The 21,618-nt window shown below is 43.9% G+C and overlaps 1 protein-coding gene across 6 annotated transcripts in view; it reads right to left on the minus strand.

Annotated features, from left to right (window-relative positions):
- MSRA (methionine sulfoxide reductase A) overlaps positions 1–21,618 on the minus strand; it is a 246,367-nt gene that overhangs the window by 119,229 nt on the left and 105,520 nt on the right. For all 6 annotated transcript variants that reach the window (XM_050314806.1, XM_050314804.1, XM_050314808.1 and 3 more), the window contains one exon: positions 17,311–17,430. In XM_050314806.1, the coding sequence (XP_050170763.1) occupies positions 17,311–17,430 (120 nt within the window). The remainder of the gene's footprint in view (positions 1–17,310; positions 17,431–21,618) is intronic.

Consider the following 21,618-nt stretch of genomic DNA (forward strand, 5'->3'; position numbering starts at 1 on the left):
TAAGTAGCCCAGAGCTCTGAAGCGGGGTCTGGGTGCACAAAGCCCTGGGAACAGATCAAAACCCCGGCTGATGCCTTTCTACACCTCCATGACCCACATTTGAGATCGGGTCTAAAAAAAAAATAAAAGCAAGTAGATCAAGCCTGAGAGCCTTTATAATAAATCTTTACAGATATTTTTTTTTTCCTCTTTCTTGTAACCAACCTTTTAGACGTTATTAATTCTCACCCCGGTTTTAATGAGTGGCTGTGCCAGTGCTTAACCTCCAGAAGTCACCTAAAATGAATTATTCCTGATGATTAATTCTGCTGGAATAGGCCAATAAGAGTGACCTTTATTTCAGCCACTAATAAAATTAATTAAAAGGAATTCCAGTAAACAGTGGAGTGCTACTTAAACAAAACAAAAAATATTTTTTCCTCTTTTTTTTTCTTTTGCTAATATGTAAATGTCATAATTCACATTAGACCACTGAAACCTCCTGTTTAAAGCTCATGACCATTCTTTGTATTTGAGCATCCGTTATTTCTATTCAACCAGGCCCAAATCAAGAGTTTTAAACTGCAGGTCACTCGTATCCTTTTTTTTACATTCCATTTTAAATGGGAGCATTTAAGAAAAGCAAAGAAGGGATTTTAATTCAAGTGAAACCGGTATTCCTTGACATTTACTCGTCCCAAAAGAAATGACCAATTTGGATGCTCAAAAGTACCTAAAAGACAATGAGGGGGGAAAAAAAGTAATTGTTCATCTATTTTTAAAAAATGCCTCAGGGGACTTTAAAGATCATCCAGTTTCAAGCCCTGCCATGGGCAGGGACACCTTCCAATAGCCCAGGTTGCTCCAACCTGGCCTTGGACACTTCCAGGGATCCAGGGGCAGCCACAGCTTCTCTGGGCAACCTGTGCCAGGGCCTCACCACCCTCACAGCCAACAGTTCCTTCCCAAAATCCTATTTAACACTGTCTTTGGCAGTGGGAAGCCATTCCCCCTTGTCCTGTCCCTCCATCCCTTGTCCCAAGTCCCTCTCCAGCTCTCCTGGAGCCCCTTTAGGCACTGGAAGGGGCTCCAAGGTCTCCCTGGATCCTTCTCTTCTCCAGGTGAACCCCCCCAGCTCTCCCAGCCTGGCTCCAGAGCAGAGTGGCTTCGGCCCTGGGAGCATCTCCGTGGCCTCCTCTGGACTCTCTCCAGCAGCTCCACATTTTCTTTCTCCAGCAGTGACAGACAGAACAGCAGGTGACAATGGCCAGAACCTGCCACGTGGAAAGCTCCAGCTGGACCTTTGGAGACCCTCTGTCCCCAGGATGACAGAGCTGCAGGGCAGCCCCTGTGTAACCTCCATCCCTGGAGCTCTTCCTGCTTGACAAAGCCACTGATGGCCTGACTGAGGGTGGAACGTGGTCCTGCTTCAGATTAGAGTTTGGAGTAATGACTCCCAACCAGAACTTCTCTGATTCTAAACCCTGACACTAATTATGGTCATAAATTACAGCAAGTTCTCATCATACTCCATTTTAATTTCTGCACCTTTTCTGGCTGAGACAGCACAGCTGGAACACACAAAGAAACTTTGGCATCTTAAGTTTCCTTCAGCAGAATTGAAGACTATGACTTTACTTGCAAATAAACAGTCCTGGGAACATTCCCCAGTACTGGGATTTGTTCTCTTCAACTGCAAATCGTTGGAATGGTCACTCCATGGCATTGGCTCATCCTGTAAATGTCTCTCTCCTCTCCCTGCAGATGGAATGCAGGCCAGGTTGGACAGGGCTTGGAGCAACCTGGGCTATTGGAAGGTGCTGGGGTTGCAACTGGATGAGCTTCCAACCCAAATCATTGTGGGATTCCAAGCAAAGAAAGTCAAAAGGAAACATAAAACCCAACAGAAAACAGGGAAGGAAAACATGAGCTGAGACCTCCAACGCTTTCGGAGTTATTCCACAGTCACACAGGACAGGGATGAGCCCCAGGAACTGCCTGGACCTGCCCAGTAGCATCCAAGGGGTAAATCAGGTTTCCATGACCAACACCAGAGCTCTGCTACAGCTACAACCCTTCCAGCCCAACACCTTTAATTCAGGATTCCTAAAGCCCGAGACTTTTAGTCCTACAGGTCCTTCCCCTAAAAACGGGACTTGCAGGGTAGATTTAGATTGGATATTGGGAAGGAATTCCTGGCTGTGAGGGTGGGGAGGCCCTGGCACAGGTTGCCCAGAGAATTTGTGGCTGCCTCTGGACCTCTGGAAGTTTCCAAGGCCAGGTTGGACAGCACTTGGAGCAACCTGGGCTAGTGGAAGGTGTCCCTGCCCATGGCAGGGGTTGAAACTGGATGATCTTTAAAGCCCCTTCCAACCCAAACCACAGTGTGATTCTGTGATTCAATTCCATGATTTTATGATTCTGTGATTCCCTGTGTGTGCTGTTTAATCTCTGTTATATTTTATCTTTCCCTAATCCTGCCAGAAGTCTCAACTCCACTCTGCCCTGGACCAGCTGTTCTCATTCACATGAGAGACTCTCCTCTATAAACACACTGATCTTGTATCAAATGCAGACTTAAAGGAGGGATTAAAAATAATAATAATAATAATAAAAAAAGAAGCAACTTTCATTTAGCAAGCTGATAATAAAAATTAAAAGATGTTAATAAATACTGTGTCTATAAGCTGGTTTAAATCTATCTAAAATGCCCCGCAGCGAAGTCTTACATCAGTTATTATTGAAACATTAAATGCTTTTCTTACAGGCTTACAGCAATCAATTTAACTTTCAGTCATCTTGCACCCATATGTGCTGCTCCTGTTGATGAAATGGCTATTAATAAAGGAATAGATGGCTATGAATTAAAGCAAGCTCTACTTAATCACATTAATCCAGAGTATGTTAAAGGCTTCAATTTTCTAAATAATTTTGGGCTTAATGCCTCTGAGATGGGCAGACTGCTCTATTGATGCAGCATCTGGTCCAATTTGAGCTGCATTGTGAAGGAGGAATTGTCAGGCCCTTGCAAAAATAAGGAAGACTGACAGTTTTAGGGATGCAACCAAAACTGCTACAGCTGAGACAAAAGATCCTGCAAGATATAGAAAAAGGGCCTGGGACAATTAAAAAGGCTGCCCCTGCTCTGCAAACGCAACTGGGCTTGTTCAGTGAATTGTGTATGATTAACTTACTCCTCCTGATGGGATGAGAGCTCCCCACACTTATCCAGAGCCGTATTTTCCACTCATTGAACATCCAACAGCTGCTGCTGTGAAATATGTTCACTTACCCATTACATTGGGATACCAATTAGGGAGGAATTATTTCACCACCACCACCAACACCATCCTTGAAAAGCACAAATTTCTGGTTTTGGGATTTTTTTCCCCTGAGCACGTTTTTTTTTATTATTATTATTATTATTATTATTATTATTACTTTGGTCCTGTTAAGGTGGTAATTTTACAATGAAATAAGAGTTACCTTGGCTTGTAGGAATGAAATGCTGCTGTGTTCAGGAGTTAAGGAGACACAGGAAAAGTGTTTTAAATACTTCCAGGGGGAATAAAAACCTTCAGAGGAGATTTAGTTTTTATAAAATTTTTGTAGAATAGAGATTTTTAAAACCCAATACTCATGGAAGGTCATCAGTGGAGGGGACAACACAGCACAGTCCAACCACTGGGAAAAAAAAATATTACCATTTCTATTATATCTAATATGTCAAAATTACACCAGTTTTAGGGGCAGATATTTTCTCAGTAATTGGATTATAAATGAAAAGTGACTTCAATGAATTTAGTGCTTTTTTTCACAATATATGTAGATTCTGAATAAAGCCACCGAGTCACATTCAGCAGAGCTGTAAAAACCTCTGTCTGAAATCTTATTTCAATTAAAATTCATGTTTTAATTGAATATATAGAGCAGGTCTGTGGGGCACACACTGCATCTACTTTTTAGTATTACATATTTTAAAATCGGGACAATTTGGACAATTCTAAAGTGCCCAAAGAAGATTTAATACCAGAGCATCTCCCTCTGCATCCTACAGAACCAGAGTGGAATCAGAACTTTAAAAAAGGGATTAAAATTAATGTTTAATGCAAAATGTTCAGATACATCGTTCCTTTTCAGCTGAATGAAACAATTAAGATGTATAAATATAAAAATATCCGTTAAAATTCTCTACGACTACAGGAGATAAAAGACTACTTTAGATTTCCCCTTGCTGCCTGTGCTTTCCTCTAACACTCAGTCCCAGAAAAATCCATATATCCATAGATTTCAAAGTGCTTTAGAAGATAAGATAAACTATCTCCCTTTTACAGGTGAGGACAACAGGCAGGAAGAGCTGAAGGTTATCCAAGTCAGCCTTGGAGCCAGGAATAAAAGGGAATCAGCTGAACCTCGAGGCAACAGCCCAGCTGTGGTGCTCCTGCTCCTTTCTGCAATCCATCCTGCTCCAAAGGGCTGCCAGGCAAATTCCAGCAGGGAAAATCACTGCTGAGGGATGTGAAAGGGGAGGGAGCAGATCCCAACCCAGCCTGTGGGGCTGCAAAGAGATTCTGTCACCCCTGTGCAGCGTGAAGGGAATGAAATGGGAATATCTCCAACTGCATCCAGGGATTTCTAGGAGAGGTTTCAAAAGGGTTTTTCTTGTGACCAGCAGGGGAGGGGGCATTCTGCCCCTCTGCCCCCTCAGGTGAGACCCCACCTGCAGAGCTGCCTCCAGCCCTGGGGAACAACAGCACAAGGATGTGGAGCTGCTGGAGAGAGTCCAGAGGAGGCCACGGAGATGCTCCCAGGGCTGGAGCCCCTCTGCTCTGGAGCCAGGCTGGGAGAGCTGGGGGGTTCACCTGGAGAAGAGAAGGATCCAGGGAAACCTGAGAGCCCCTTCCAGAGCCTAAAGGGGCTCCAGGAGAGCTGGAGAGGGACTGGGGACAAGGGATGAAGGGACAGGACACAGGGAATGGCTTCCCACTGCCAGAGGGCAGGGAGAGATGGGAGATTGGGAAGGAATTATTGGCTGTGAGGGTGGTGAGGCCCTGGCACAGGTTGCCCAGAGAAGCTGTGGCTTCCCCTGAATCCCTGGAAGTGTCCTAGGCCAGGCTGGACGAGGCTTGGAGCAACCTGGGACAGTGAAAGGTGTCCCTGTCCATGGCAAGGGTTGGAACTGGATGGTCTTTAAGTTCCCTCCAAACCCAAACCATCCTCTGATTCCATGATTCAAAACAGGTTGTGTTGCTGGAGTGACAAGTACCAAGGGGTAGTTCAGGGATTCTTGGAGGAGGTGAGAAAAGAAGGAGTTATTTTCTGAGAGCTCTTGGAAGATATTTGAAATGTTGAATCTGCTCCTTCTGAAACACAATGGGAGCAGGAGCTCTAATAGCTGAGTTGTTCCTCAAACTCTGGGCCATTCTTGTAATGAAGAGCTGTTAAATAGGCCTAAGTACAAATAAATAACCACTTGTCATGCCGGTGATATAAAAAGAATTCATTTCTAGGTGTAACTCTATGGCAACAGCTTTTGTGAGCCACTCTTTGACTCTGCAACAGAGCTCCTGCTTAACAATTCAAATGCAGAAAGATGAGAAGAAAGGAGGCAAAAAGCAACTCAGTGAAATCCCTGCTCACAGCTCAATTGTTTTGATGCATTCTGCCCTCACATGTTATAGGGACGTATCACGTGCAGACAAATTCTATTTCATGCTAACAGTGAGGCTGCATGGAGAGAAGTCCGTTATCACATGGAAAATAAAGGAATTAGGGAAGAATCTGAGGCGATAAATAGATGAATATGCAGTGAGACACTTGGCTTTCCACTCAGTGGAGCTGCAGAATTTGCCTTCCAGATCTGCTGTGACACAAGTTATTCCTGCCCTTTTAGTAGATCTGAACTGCCTGTTACGAGATCACAAGCAACAAACGTAGTTCCTCTGTAAAACTCTTTGCTATTTAATTAATTACTCTGTTTTCCACAGCCACCCTTCGAGCAGGCCAGAGAAATCATTCTCTTTATGATGCAAAGTTCCACAAATCCCAACTGCTCCATGAGAGAGACTGCTAATCAGGAGAGACTTTGGGTTGGAGTGTGTGAACCTTTGGGAAAAGACCAGGAGGAGTATTTTTGCCAGTCACAGTTAATTAGATCTGAGAGGGTGGAGGCTGGAACCAAAATTTTGCACCTGCTCAGCAAGTTTGAAGTCTGGATCCCAAATGACTCTCAAAGTAAGAGGCACGTCCATTGAAAGCCTCCTGATCCAGGAAACGCTCAGGAAGCACATTTGTTACTGGTCCTGATGAAGCAACGACACTGCTGAGCCACAAATGTAAGGTTAGAGAATCATAAAATCATTTGGGCCGGAAAATCCCTCTGGGATCAACGAGTCCAACCATTCCCAGCAGTGCCAGGGCCACCCCTAACTCCTGTCCCCAAGTGCCACATCCACACAGCTTTTAAATCCCTCTGGGGATGGGGACTCCACCATGCCCTGAGCAGCCTGTGACAAGGTTGGACAACACTTTCCATGAAGGAGTTGTTCCAAATATCCAATCTTAACCTTCTCTGGCACAGCTTGAGACCACTTCCTTTCATCCTGTCCCTTGTTCCCTGGGAGCAGAGCCCGACCCTCATCTGGCTCCACCCTCCTGTCAGGGAGCTGGAGAGAGGAAGAAGGTCCCCTCTGAGCCTCCTTTTCAGAATCAGTCATGTTGAAAAAGCCCTCAGAGATCGAGTCCAACCATTCCCCAGCACTGCCAAGGCCACCACTAACCCCTGTCCCCAAGTGCCACATCCACACAGCTTTTAAATCCCTCCAGGGATGGGGACTCCACCACTGCCCCAGGCAGTTCCTTCCAATCCTTGACCACCCTTTCTGTGAAGAAATTTTCCCTAATATGCCATCTAAACCTCCCCTGGCACAACTTGAGGCTCCCCCCTCTTGTCAGGGAGTTGCAGAGAGCAAGAAGGTCCCCCCTGAGCCTCCTTTTCTCCGGGCTGAGCCCCCCCCAGCTCCCTCAGCCACTCCTGGTGCTCCAAACCCTTCTCCATCTCCATTCCCTCCTCTGGACACCACAAGCCAGGTGGGAAGCTTGTTTTCTTCTGCTGACTGGGGCAATCTGGGCAGGGAGAAGAAGGAGAGAAAGAAGGGCAAGGTCCTGGAATTCATTCTCATGATTAACAGCTGGTTTTATACACCTTGGAGCAGTTTCATGCCAGACACACTGTGGGAAGCCAAATTTGGCACTTCTGCTTTTCCCTGTGCAAGAATCTCACCTGGTTTCCTTCTGTATCCAGGTTTCCATTTTGGATTATCTGTTGCTGAGTGCTCAAAAGAAGATGCAAAATGGATCCTACTTTCTTTGTGCTTTCCATCAAGGTGACTAAATTAAGCTCAGATTAAAGACACCAGGTCCCAGTTTGTATTTTTTCACTTGATTTTAGCTTCACCTAAAGACTTGTGACTGGATCCCAAAGGCAGCTGGGACACTGCACCGTGAGAGAAGAACTCATTGCACATTCCTCCTGTCTTTGAACATTTTGGAACACCTGCAGAAGGGCTGAACTGTCCCTGAGCAGAGAGGAAATAAGCAAGAGAGAAAATGAAACCATTTGTCAAAGCAAAATAAATGAAGCAGTGAAAAATAATGGTCCCATCTGCACCTACCACTGGTTCGGGGTCAGTTCTGCTGAAGTCGGTGCACTGCCAAAAAATGAGAGGAGAATGGAATAGAATCCACCATCCATTCAGAAAATAATAATAATAATAGTAATAATGACAATATTTAGCACTCTTCCAATGCTCTGTAGCTTCAAAACATTGCAGAAACAGGGTAGGATCAGTGAAAATGGAATTTCTTTTTCCAAAACTTGTTTGCTCCTCAGTAGCCACTTTTTTATCTTATCATTGTATTAACAGGCTGTGACAAATCTCTTCCTGATGCAACACCATTGACATCAGCAGAATTATGCCCAGGATCAATCTGACTCCCATCTATTACTTCTTAGTAGATGATAAGAGTATAATAATAGTGTTCCATTTGACTTGGAACAAAGAACTTTCACAGCACTCGGCACACAGAATGACATGATTAAACCCTGCATCCTTTCCAAAAAAAATCTCAACCACTATAATTATAACAGAAAAAAAAAAGGGGGGGGGGGAAGAGGGAAAAAAAAAAAGAAGTAAAGAGTGTGTAGTCATGCCAGTTGATGATAATCCAAACTTTCAGTTCAGCCCGTGGTACCTGTCACCTTTCCAGGATGAATTAAGGAAAGTTACGGCCAGGATAAATCACGACCTCCTTAATCCTAAATCATGGATCACCTCCTAGTGGAAGGTGTCCCTGCCCACGGCAGGGAGTTGGAACGAGATGAACTTTAAGGTCCCTTCCAACCCAAACTATCCTGTGATTCCATGACTAACAAAACAGGCTGGAGAGCCTCCTTTACTCCAGAGCCTCCTTTTGAGGGAGAAAGTGTTCTTTTGTCTCAAGGAGGCAGGTAACTCAGAGCTAAACTGAAGGGATTTTAGAAAGGCAACCAAACAATAATTTCAAGCTTTGCAGTGACGGAAACTTTTACCTCATGCTGGAATCTCTTCTAACCTTTATAGTTAAAGAGATGCATCTTAGTCAAGGCTGCCAGCTCTGGTGCATGTTTTAGCCTCAGTTCTTGGTTCTCCTGTTAAGCTGCTCTGAAGCTGAACAGGACCAGAGAAGCAAGAGAAAACAATTGTTCCAGCTCCCTGCAGCAACTTGATGCATTGATGGCTGTAAGGACATGAAAGGATCTCCATTTCCACTGCCTGAAGAAGGATTGAACCCCAAAGGAGGCACAGCAGGGCAGGCAGAAGTGTTATGACATGGCCACGGAGCCTTTCTCCCCAAACAACTCTCTAGAGAGTTCCATAATCTGCTCCCTCAGGTGAGACCCCACCTGCAGAGCTGCCTCCAGCCCTGGGGAACAACAGCACAAGGACGTGGAGCTGCTGGAGCCAGTCCAGAGGAGGCCACGGAGATGCTCCCAGGGCTGGAGCCCCTCTGCTCTGGAGCCAGGCTGGGAGAGCTGGGGGGGTTCACCTGGAGAAGAGAAGGATCCAGGGAGACCTGAGAGCCTCTTCCAGTGCCTAAAGGGGCTCCAGGAGAGCTGGAGAAGGACTTGGGACAAGGGATGAAGGGACAGAATAAGGGGGAATGGCTTCCCAATGCCAGAGGGAATAAATCCTTCCCTGTGAGAGTGGTGAGGCCCTGGCACAGGTTGCCCAGAGAAGCTGTGGCTGCCTCTGAATCCCTGGAAGTGTCCAAGGCCAGGTTGGACAGGGCTTGGAGCAACCTGGGCTAGTGGAAGGTGTCCCTGCTCATGGCAGGGGATGCAACTGGATGGTTTTTAAGGTCCCTTCCAACCCAAACCCTTCCATGGTTCTATGATTCTATAACTTCTCTAATGGACAGAACCACTCCCTGCTCCCAGAATTGTCCCACTTAATGCTGAAAGATTTATTCCATCCCCATGTAGTTGTCCCTGGAAAGTTTTTCATTGGAACACAAATGACCACCCCTTTAACACAGATGGGTTCAGTATCCTCCAGTAAGGTCAGACTTGATCCTTTGACTTCCTCAGATAGAAACGTTCCTACCCAACAGCAGCCAAAGCCAGACCTCTACTGTGACACCACATGCTCAGCAAGCTGACCATGGGCTTTTGGGGACAGAAGAGCTCTTTTCCCCACCTCTCCAGAGGTGCTACAATGCCTGGAGAAAAGGAGGCTCAGGGGAGACCTTCTTACCTTCACAAGTACCTGAGAGGAGGGTGCAGTGAGGTGGGTGTCAGACTCTACTCCCAGATCACAAGTCACTGGATGAGACAAAATGTCCTGAAGTTGTGTCAGGGAAGGTTTATGTTGAATATTAGGAACAAATTCTTCATGGAAAGGGTTGTCAAGAACTGGCACAGCTGCCCAGGGCATTGGTGGAGTCCCCATCACTGGAGGGATTTAAAAGCCATGTGGATGTGGCACTTGGGGACAGGGGTCAGAGGTGGCCTTGGCAGTGCTGGGGGAATGGTTGGACTCAAAGATTATTAGAGACCTTTTCCAAACTAAATGATTCAAGGAATGGAAGCCACAAAGTGCTCTAGTACCAGTAACAGGTCTGCAGCTCCCCTTTCCGTGGTTGACAAGATTCCTGAGGAGAGGGACCATCACCATCCATGGTGTAAATGCTCCAGTAAATCCCAATAACAGCCTGGGAACCCAAGTTCAGTTCAAACTGCTTTCCTTTCACTCACTGTCTACTCCAAACCAGGCAGTGCCATGTCTGTACACACACACAGAGATGATGGCTTAGCATATTCATTAAAATTCTCTTGAGGTTTGATTTCTCCCAGCTGTCTGCAGCAATCTGGTGTCTTTTCTCTTAGTGATTCACTTTGGGAGGAAAGGACCTTCTTTTTTTTTTTCCTTTTTTTTTTCCTCTGCTTTACCCACCAAGGTCACAACCCACTCCAAGTCCAGCACTGAAAACATTAAAACCCCTTTCTTTAGTATTTTTGTTCTGCTGCTGTACTATTTTTGCAGAAAGCAAACCTTATAGAGCTTATGGAAATGTGACATTAGAAGAGAATCACTCAAAGGCATTTCAGCTACAATTAACATTTTTCACTCCTCGGAAAGAAAATAAAAATAGTTTCTAATTGAATCACTTGACTGAATAAACACTGGATTAAACCAAGAGGGGAACTAGCAGACAAAAAAAAAATGAGGTTATCCACATGTCAGGGTTGGGTTTGGGTTTTCCAGGCAGATTTGATCTGTGTGGCAGCATTGGGGGTGTATGAACACTCTGCCACGATGGATTTCTGTGCTCAGCAATAGGGACAGAAATGTCTCCAGACACGAACTCTGGGCACAGTCAAGGAGATAAAGCTGGTCCTTCCTTCTTCTTCCCAGCCAGAGCATTCCAAGGATCCATGGGTTTAAAAGGGCTGGTTATGGATGTCAGTATAGACAACACACCTCAAAAAGATTGAAAGCAGAGCTAGGGCAGCCCAAAGAGTCCACTGAGCCTTTCATTTTCTAGTAAATACAAGTCTAAGCTGAGTCTCTGACTACAGAGAATCATGGAATCCCAGAATGGTTTGGGTTGGAAAGGACCTTAAAGATCATCTCCTTCCAATCCCCTGCTATGGGATTCCACCAGCCCAAGCCCTGTCCAGTCTGGTCCCGGACACTTCCAGGGATGGGGCAGCCACAACTTCTCTGAGCAACCTCTGCCAGGGCCTCAGCACCCTCACAGGGAATAATTTCTTCCCAATATCCCATCTAAACCTACTCTCCATCAGTTTGAAACCATTCCCATTTGTCCTGTCACTCCATACCCTTGTAAAAATTCCCTCTCCATCTCTCCTGTGTGTGCTCCCTTCGGGTACTTCTCATCACACCCAACTTCCCATCAGAACTCCCCTTGCAACCAACTTTCTATCCTCCACACAGGGTTTGTGCATCCACACTGGATCTGAGTATCTGTGCCTGGGAATTCTCCAGGACAGGCCACAGGCCTGGCTGCAGCCACAGCAGGGCCTCCCAAAGCAGTCCATGGATAGGACTGACCACATCCCTGTTCCCAAATCTGTGCCCTTGTGCCATGCCCTGCCATAGATCTGACCTGTGTGCAGCCTTGGCTGCTCTTCATGGGGGATGCCACGAGTGTTGATAACAAAAGCAGCTGCTTGGGAAGCCAAAGCCAATTTTTGAAGAGCTCCAAGTGGGCTTTATCCAAAGCTTCTCCTGCTTCTGACAGGTCTAAGGTCAGACACCTTGGACTGGTCACTCTGTCCACATCAAAGGCTGAAATGATGCCATTGATGTGGAAATCAGGTTTGCTCTTAGTACTGTTGGAATTAGGTGATCTTAAGGTCCCTTCCAACCCAAACCATCCTACTGCTGATGCCATACAATGTGCAACCATGAAATCAAGTCCCTCTCTTCGTGCCAAAGTGAAAGCCTCCAAAGATGTTGTACAGAAATGTTTCAAAGCAAAAACAATTCAGGACAAAACAAAAGAACAGAAATTGATGTTTTCAGACTTCCTATCGTGGATCTTCTCTTCGGTTTTTTTCCCCATTACCTTGGTTTTTCTCCCCTTTCCAGCTCACCTGTTGCTCTGAGCTCTCCTGGTGGTGTAGAAATGCAACACATCACCATGGAAGACACAAAGAGTGTCAGTAAAGCAAATTTTTGCTCACTCCACAGAATAAATACCTTCATTCCCAGACATGTCGAGCTGCCACCAAATAACCTTTAGTCAAACACCATTTAACAAGTTCTCTTGGAAACTTCCTGCACAGGTTCAGTGCTGGAGTTAATGAAAGCACAATTTCCCCTCCTATTTGTGAATGCCAGAAATAAAATCGTATTAAAGAAACGGATAAACAAATTAATAGGGAAAAGGTCATCAGTGATTATTAAAGACTAAATCATTAATACCTGGAAGCTGGGAGGGTAGGAAGACAGAATGGAATCATGGAATGGTTTGGGTGGGAAGGGGCCTTAAAGCTCATCTTGTTCCAACCCCTTCCACTAGCCCAAGTTGCTCCAAGCCCTGTCCAACCTGGCCTTGGACACTTCCAGGGATCCAGAGGCAGCCACAGCTTCTCTGGGCAACCTGTGCCAGGGCCTCACCACCCTCACAGACAACAATTCCTTCCCAATCTCCCATCTAACCCTGCCCTGTTCCAGTTGGAAGCCATTTCCCCTTGTCCTGTCCCTCCAGGCCCTTATCCAAAATCCCTCCTCAGTTTGCTCTCTATCCCCATGACATTCTTTTTCTTCTTGTTTTCCCCTTTTTTGACTTCTTGTATCAGTTTGCACAAGATACTTCAAACATTACACAGCAGAATGGTTCTCGTGGACAGGAACAGCCACAGGTGACCCCAGTGGAGTTCCCATCTGCAGCAATCCCTAATTCTGGAAGCACAGTTTGGCAGACTGAGGAAACTGGCTGTGTAGCTTATTTTTATTTCACAAGTGTCTCCACGTTAAAAAACAAAAAGTAAGAAACCCCCACTGGCCACAATAGCAACAGTGAGCTTTTTAATAACATCATTTTCACAAATACACCAGGTTCTGATGCTTAAAAAAAGAAGCATCTTCTGTTTTCAGGCCCAGTGACGTGGGAACATCCCAGCCTGATCCTGCACGGGCTCTCTCTTGAAAATAAAAGTCCTTTGGGAACTTCCTGGAGGCTCCAGGTCAGAAGATTTGTCTTTGACTTTTTCTGTAAATGGCTCTTTCAACCTCTGGGGCTATCACATTTTCATCTTATATATATCTTTAATAAAACCAGGAGATGAGAGAGAGATGGAAACAACACATCTCGGTGGGATACAATTCAAATAAAGTTGTTAATAATAAATAATATATTTAGTATTTATACTGGCTGCTACAACCTGAGCCTGTGATTATGGGCAAGGCTGAGACAAATAGATGACAGGAACAGAGGACAGCAGTGGATTTGAAATTTGCCACGAGGCACAATCAGGCATCTAAATAATAAATATCACTTTGGTTTCTTGGAGCCTGAACCAGACAAGATATTAACCCTGAGAAGTCAACTTCTGAAATGGAAAAGGGAGCTCAACCTTGATTAAAGATGCAGCAGAGCTCCCTAAGCAGAGTTGCTGCCTTCCCTCGTGGACGAAGAGCTTTTTGGTTTTCGGGCAAAAAATATTTATTCTGCCCTTTCTTTTTAAATTCTGAACCAGGCTCCATTTCTGTATCCTGGATTTTAAGGTGTAATGAAGTTTTCTTGGTCAATAAGAAGCTCTTCTGTCGAAAAAGAACATGTCAGTAATGTCAGTGTGGGCAATTTTGGAGGTAGAGCTGCAGGAACTGGAATTTAATGCATCTCTGGGAGTTCTGGTTGCCAAGGTTTTAACGTGGCAGCAGCAGCTGTTCTCACCTTTCCAAATGATTTTTTTTTTGAAGTGAAATTGGTACATTCGTTTTATTTCATGACCTGGCAAGTGGCATCAAGGACAAATTATAGTTTATGGGGTTACATCCAGGTTTTGTCTGCACTTCTGGGAAGATCCCAAGACAACAATCTCACTATTAAAGAGAAAAAGCTTATTCTAACCGGTCTAGTTAATAAAAATTACACGTTTTCTACTAAATTCTTGTTCTTCCACTTGCTACAAAGAGCCCCCACAAAACACTAATACCCACAGTACATGACATTAACTTTGATCTCCACAGTATTTGGGACTTTGCCTGACCTTTCCTTCCCTCCTCACAGGTGAACTGGGAAAAAAAAAAAAAAGGGGGAGAGGTGAAGCAATTGGCCAATCATACCAAGGCACAGATCAAGGGCATGGGGAACACTGATATTCTTCACAGTCATTAAAATTCCCATATCCTGCTCTCATATGAAAAAAAAAATAAAAAAAAAAAAAAGAACAGACAAAGGCACAACAGGAATCCATTCTCTTGACAGAGATTTAATAACAAAAGAAACTGTTCTGAGCCATTCTCATTACTGCTTGGAAACTTTAATCTTGTGGTCTTAGTTCCTGCTCATGAAAACCTTCAGATCCCTTTTATAAGCCTGCAGAAAGTGAAGGGAATGTTTGTAGTTTGATTATACATTTACACACGTTGGAGAGGCAGAGCCACGTTGGAACAGTGTTGTGATGTCCAAAGGAAGGGTTTTCCAAGCAAGGTGAGGCCCTGTCTCAACATAAGGACAGTCACTGAGTTGATCCCAGGGCTGGAGCCCCTCTGCTCTGGGGCCAGGCTGGGAGAGCTGGGAGGGTTCACCTGGAGAAGAGAAGGATCCAGGGAGACCTGAGAGACCCTTCCAGAGCCTAAAGGGGCTCCAGGAGAGCTGGAGAGGGACTGGGGACAAGGGATGGAGGGACAGGACACAGGGAATGGCTTCCCACTGCCAGAGGGCAGGGACAGATGGGATATTGGGAAGGAATTCTTGGCTGTGAGGGTGGTGAGGCCCTGGCACAGGTTGGCCAGAGAAGCTGTGGCTGCCTCTGGATCCCTGGAAGTGTCCAAGGCCAGGTTGGACAGGGTTTGGATCAACCCTGGACAGTGGAAGGTGTCCCCATGTCAGGGGGTAGAACAAGATGATCCTATGTTCCTTTCCCACCCAAACCATTCCATGATTCCATGATTCTATGGACATGCTGATGGTTTGTCATAGGACATTCAGCTGTGTTTTGTAGGGAAGGGGAAATCTCAGAAGGCAAGAACTATTTTCCCATATTCACTTGTTCTATATTTCTATTCATAACCTGTGAAAAATGCCAGTCAGATTTTCAGGGGTCACCTTTAATGACCATATTTTTTAATGCATAAATATGCAAAATAAGCATATTTATCCACATCACAAAGCCAAACCCTCCACAAGCCTTTCCATTCTCAAACCACCACGTGCCAACCACCATCAGCCTGGTCTGGGCTCATCTGCTTGTCCCGCCCTTCTCCTTCCAGTCTAAAGATGAAGCAGAGATGGAATTAACTTGGTAAATCACCAAAGGCAGAGGAGGTAACAGAGCAAGAAATTAATTTTGCCTTTCTCCACTCCTTTCCATCAGCTATTTCCAAGTCTTCTGGATGACCTTTGAAAGCCAGGACCGGGAAATCTCACATAGAAGAATCAGTCAAAAGACTAATTGATATGCAAGAGGCAACACTGTCCCTCAGAAAAACGTGGGTTTGCTGCTTAGGAAATATGAAACAACCTCACAATCAACTATTTTATGTAACTCAAAGCAGAAAACCAACTCCACGTGGAATACTTTTTATATTGAATTGTTAATTATTAAGATTTGTGATTTGTGTATGAGAGAAAAAGCTTCAGAAAGGTACTGAGAGTTGTCTGGGTTATAAATTGGTTTAATCTGCTGTTATGTTCACTAAGCCTTCTAACTAATATCATATAATAAACAGACATATTCATATTTTTTCCCTTAAATTACAGTCACTGAGGATAAACAAAGAAAACAACTCAAAGCAAAGCAAAATGACCTGCTTAGATGTTGAACCACAAGCCTGTAAACTGCCCTGTTTTTAAGAAAATCATCGTTAGCAGCACATTTTATATGGTAATTGTACATCACCACTTTCTGAATAACAACAGCAGAGTTTTTCCCTTCTGATTTCAGTGCCACTTGAGCTATGCAGATTTCTAAAGGCTTATGAATATACAGATAAACAGAATTGTTCTGAACATCTGTAAGCAAAATATGAAAAGATGTTTCGTGCTGAATGAACATCCTGGGCTGTCTAATGCTGGCCAAAAATTGGTGTATTTATGGATTAGGCAAAAGCCCTGAAAATAGCTCAAAATCCTGCACCCACTCCAGAAAGCCTTTTCAGATTGTCCTCTGTATGGCTGTCACCACAAAATGGAAAAAGAATTTTCCATTCCATTCCATTCAATTTCCAATCCTGTCCCTCCCTCTCTTTCCATTCCATTCCATTCCATTCCATTCCATTCCATTCCATTCCATTCCATTCCATTCCAATTCCCTTCCCTTCCCAAACCTTCCCTTCCCTTCCCTTCCCTTCCCTCTCTTTTCTTTCTATTCCTTTCTATTTCTATTCCATTCCATTCCATTCCATTCCATTCCATTCCATTCCATTCCACTCCACCTTAAACATCCCTTTTCCCATTTTTCCCTATTTCCACCACGTTCCTCCTGCCTTTTTGGCACTGAGAACAAGCACCAACATCAGCATTTGGCACAAAACTGTTAACAAGAAAATAAACCAAAACTTCCAGGCTGTTCCCCATCTGCAAGTCCAGGAAAGCAAGGATTTACTTCCACAGTAACATCAGTTGGCTGCCAGTGGTTCTGTGGTTCAGCCCACAGAAAGAAACCGTGTTGGGTTATTAGAATGAAAAGCAAATGCAAGGGTTTGGGCTGCAAATGACAGGATGTCGTGCATTAAACTGTATGAAAAGCTAACAAATTATTAATAATAAAGCAAATGAGAAATTCCTGATTTTTGCTCGCACTCAGATACAGACAAAAGTAAAAGCAAAACTCACATTTTTTTCTAAGGAACACACTTTCATCATTCAAAACAGAATTCCTGAAGAACCTTTTCTTTTGTTCACACCTTAACTCGCTAATTATTAGGAAGTAACAATGGGATGGGCAGACATTTCGGGACAGTTTAGGGTGCAAAGCCAACACCAGGGTGGGCCAAACACCACATTTTTTTTAGTCACTGCAGCCACTCATTTAACTCTTCATAATCTTTTGGGGATTCCACTCCCAATCCCCAAAAACCAGAGAGGAAGAGTTACCTGAGCAGACCTCCTTGTAGGTGGGGTTTGGGGTGTGACCTCCTGCGTAACCCACTTGAGTGGAGTAAACTCCCTTCTGCCTCCAGAACTTCCTCTCAGCTCCCCAGAAACAGCCCATACCTGGAAAGGGCACAAAGCACACATTGTTACATCAAAATCTGCCAATTAATCACTCATTTGCATATTAATTACAGTCCACAGTGGAGGCAACATCTAATGGCAGCACCTGCTGGTCAAGTGTTTTCCAAGATTATTTATAGGGTAACTACATGGAAAAATCCATTCTGCAGCAGAGCATGACACAAATAAAGCTGATTTATGCTTCTGAATATCAACATATTACCAAGGACAAACCCTGCAATGGTTCAAAGGCCCAAACAAGGAGAATTCTCAGGCACACACCAAAAATAAAAGTTACTTAAAAGGCAGTTGTTCTATTTGTGCAGCACCATTTTTGCTTGAGTTGATTAGGAAGCTGTCAAAACACAATAATTTGTATTAATGGCAAACAGTTATTTAATTTTCTGCTTTCAGGCAGAGGTGGCAGCAATAATGGATTATATTATGAGTTATACAAGAGGAAAAATGCTTCAGTTTAGCAATTTATTCACGGAGATACTTGATGTTCACATAAGATTCTGGTGGTCATTCGCCCACATGGCCAATTATCAAAGGACATCAGACTGACAAAGCTGTGAATTAGCAAAACTCTGCTGGTTAAAGGAATCAAGGAACAAACACAACCAACATTTCCAATTGTCTGATGGCTTAGTTAAATAAATGTTTAAGAGACTAATTATTAGATTATTCATTTAGAGTGTCATGCCCACTCCGGTGCTGTTAAGATGTTCCCTGATTGTGTATTTTTTCTGCCTGTTATTATTCCCTTTCCAAAACATTTGAAATAAAAGGCAGTTAAAAATAAGCTAAATATTAAATACACTTAGAAATCAATGATCCATGCTGGGTTTTCTACTGGTAACACTGAAGATTTGACAAGTTAAAAAATTACAGAAACGATCCTTCAAAGTACAACCAGAACCTTTCTCAACCTCGATGGCTCACAAAGGCCTGTTATTCCTTTGAATCTTCAGAGATTAACTTAAATTAAAGTTGTAATGGACCAAAAATTACAGAAGTCACCGCTGGGATTTCTCCTAATTCAGGTGTTCAAGCAAACTGCATAAATTAGGAGCTCAACCTGCTCCTGGAGGCCATGGAGAGAGGGAGGAACCTCCTGAGGACAATTCAGCCCACAGAAGATGTAAATTGATGATCAAATTAGTTATTCTCCCCTAATTACAGAGATAACTGGGGCTGTTAGGCTTGGGTTCCTCAGCTCAATCAGGCTGGTGGCAATTTGTAGGACCTCTCTTGAAATTCCCTCCCAGTTTTGCTTCGGAACTTTGTTCCCACAGGTTTGATCAGCGTAAAAAAAGTCAACAATTTTCATGTCCCTGTTAAAGTGCTGGGAATGAGCGTTCCCCACTATCAGAGACTGCAATAGTTAATGGCTTAAACACTGTAAGATCACCAAAAGACTTTTGTCCACTGCAGAAAACTGCAAAGAAGCAGCTGCTCACCCAGCAGGGCCCATCCCTCCCTGAATACGCCAACTGGGAAAGCACCTTCAGATCAGAAAAGTGGGTGCCACTGCCCAGCCATCCCGAGTTCAGATGCACACCTGAAGCTCCAAACTGCATTTCCAGATGAGGGAAGAGGCTAATCCTGCCAGGTGGGATAATCCTTCTTATCATACCAGTGTCCTCCCTTACATGATGGCTCTGCTGTGAAAACCCGTCCTGGGAGCATCGACCGCTTGTGACACGTCCCGTGACGTGATCCATGGTGAAACTCCCCACCCAGGGGAGGCACCAGGCATTCCCACCTGAGCTGGAAGCGTAGAATAACTCAGGAAACCTTTGAGGTTTAGAGAGGGAGGGCTTCCCTCATCCTCAACAGGTCAAGAGCGTCACTTCAACCAAAACTTGGAAGCTGCAACTACCAACTTTCACCGCTGGATCAAGTGGATAGTGACTATATATATCAATCACCTTATATATATATATATATCTCCTTATCCTTTCTTTCTCTCCCTTACACATTCTTTTAAGTAGTATTTTTATGCTTTAATAGTGCTATCTTGCCATGTTTTAATATTGTTATATTGCTAGAGATGCTTTAACGTTGCTATAGATTACAACACCCAAATCAGCAATTTACCTGTTTGCCTTTGAAATATAACTGTTCTAAAAATAAACCCTACACATATATGTTTACAAATACTGATTATTCAGTGTTGTTTCACTCTAACCCAACCCAAGGGATTTATTAATAAGAACCTGGATTACTCTCCCCTTCTGGGGCGGGTCATAACACCTACATGTTCCCCAGCACTCACTGTACTGCAGCAGGGATTTTGGCAGGATCCATGGGATATTTTTACAGGGAACTTGTGTTCATGTGTGGTTTTACATGTAGGTATGAGAAATATGGATTACAACACTCTTCCAGAGTGGATTTTAAGAGAAAATTCTTCACCAAAAGGAGTGTCAGTCACTGGAAAGACCTTCCCAGGGTATTGGTGGAGTTCCCACACCTGGAGGGATTTAAAAGCCACAAAGTGGATGTGGCACCTGGGGACGTGCGTCAGTGGTGGCCTTGGCAGTGCTGGGGGATGGTTGGACTGGATGATCTCGGAGGGCTTTTCCAACTCTGTGATTCCCTGTTGATTTGACCTCCAGTGACCTCCAGATCCTCCTCAGAAGTTCTTTCCCTTTTCCCTCTCCCAGTTCCTGTCTGAGCTCATCCTGCTGCCCTTCCCCTGAGAGACAGAGACATTTTATTCCCTTGCTGAAGCCTCCTCCTCATTTCTCTGCCACCTCACAGCAACAATAAATCCTCCCATCCACGGCAACAGATAAAATTGAAATCTCTGTCACAATAAAACAACCTGCTCCTAAAGAGACATAATTTACAACAATACAGCACTAAATTGCTTTTCCACGGGATTAATACAATCAGAGGCCGATGTTTGTTATTCTGCTAAAGTGGTGCCAGAGAAATTGTCATGAGGAGAGAAATATTAACAATAAAAGCCCACATAATATTCCAGAGTTAAGACACGTGAGCTCATGGAGTGCCTGTTTTCCAGAGCACTGCCTGCCTTAAGCCACGGAAAACATGGACAACAACTGCTAAAACAGGGAAATAATTGCAGTTCAAGACTTGTAGAACAAAAAGAAAAGTTGGCTTTCCCTAAGTATTACTACTCTGGGATGAAAACCGAAGAAATAATAATTAATTTAACTAATAAATTTAAATAATTAAATAAAACTCAAGAGGAGGGGGGGAAAAAGGGCAAAAAAACAGTAGAGAAAGAAACATAAAAGCCAAATAAGCCACTCCTGTTATAATTTGAAACTGGAAAACATGAATGTGATTTTAAACTATTCATGAAGGAATTTGCATAATCCCCAGTCCTGGTGAAGTGAGTGGAGCTTTGGAGGGGGATAGAGAGCTTCCAGAGGCATTCCTGAGAGAAAAGGAAGAAAGGAAATACTGGGGAACATCCTCACGTTCCCAGAAAAAAAAAAAAAAAGAAAGTATTGTTTGAACATAACGGGAATTGCAGAAGAGTGTTTGAGCATTGAAGATATTTGTCACTTTTTAATTGCTAATTTGCAAAACAAAACCTATTCTTTTAGTGATGGGTTTTGACTGACTCTTAATTGCAATTTCAAAAGGTATTTAAAGATTGGTTTTTTTTTTTTTTTCCTATTTGAACTTCAAAACCAAGCAGGCTCAAACAGGAATCTTTAAAGGTTCATCCCTATAAATAATATTAATCCTAGAATTGGGGGATAAATGATAGTACCCCTTTTCCTTTCTAGAATCCACATCCTTTTCCTCAAGACTATTCACTTTACGGATCCATACACAGATAGATCCTCTAAACATCTCTTTTTGTCAGCCATGTGTTTCCACAGGCAACCCAGAGTATTTTTATATTTCTAAGAAACAGTCACCATAAAATTAAGTATTCTTCTAAAACAATGAAAGCCAAGTGCTACTCTGATAAGACATAAACATCCCATTCCTGGAGATAATAAATGGTGAGATATTCAGTGACAAACTGAGCAGAATTGCCCCCCAGGTGATTCCAGAGAGGAACAGCTTTATGGATTGTGTTAAACACATGGACCAGGTCTGCACTGACTGCACAGGGGCTCAGACATTCAGGGATTAATTAATTTGACTAAATGGAGATGTTTGGGGTCATCTGAGATGCCTCAGGACATCCAAGAC

This window comes from Myiozetetes cayanensis, unplaced genomic scaffold (assembly GCF_022539395.1).
Source record: "Myiozetetes cayanensis isolate MyiCay16 unplaced genomic scaffold, myiCay2020 scf2-11, whole genome shotgun sequence".
Classification (NCBI taxonomy): Eukaryota; Metazoa; Chordata; class Aves; order Passeriformes; family Tyrannidae; genus Myiozetetes; species Myiozetetes cayanensis.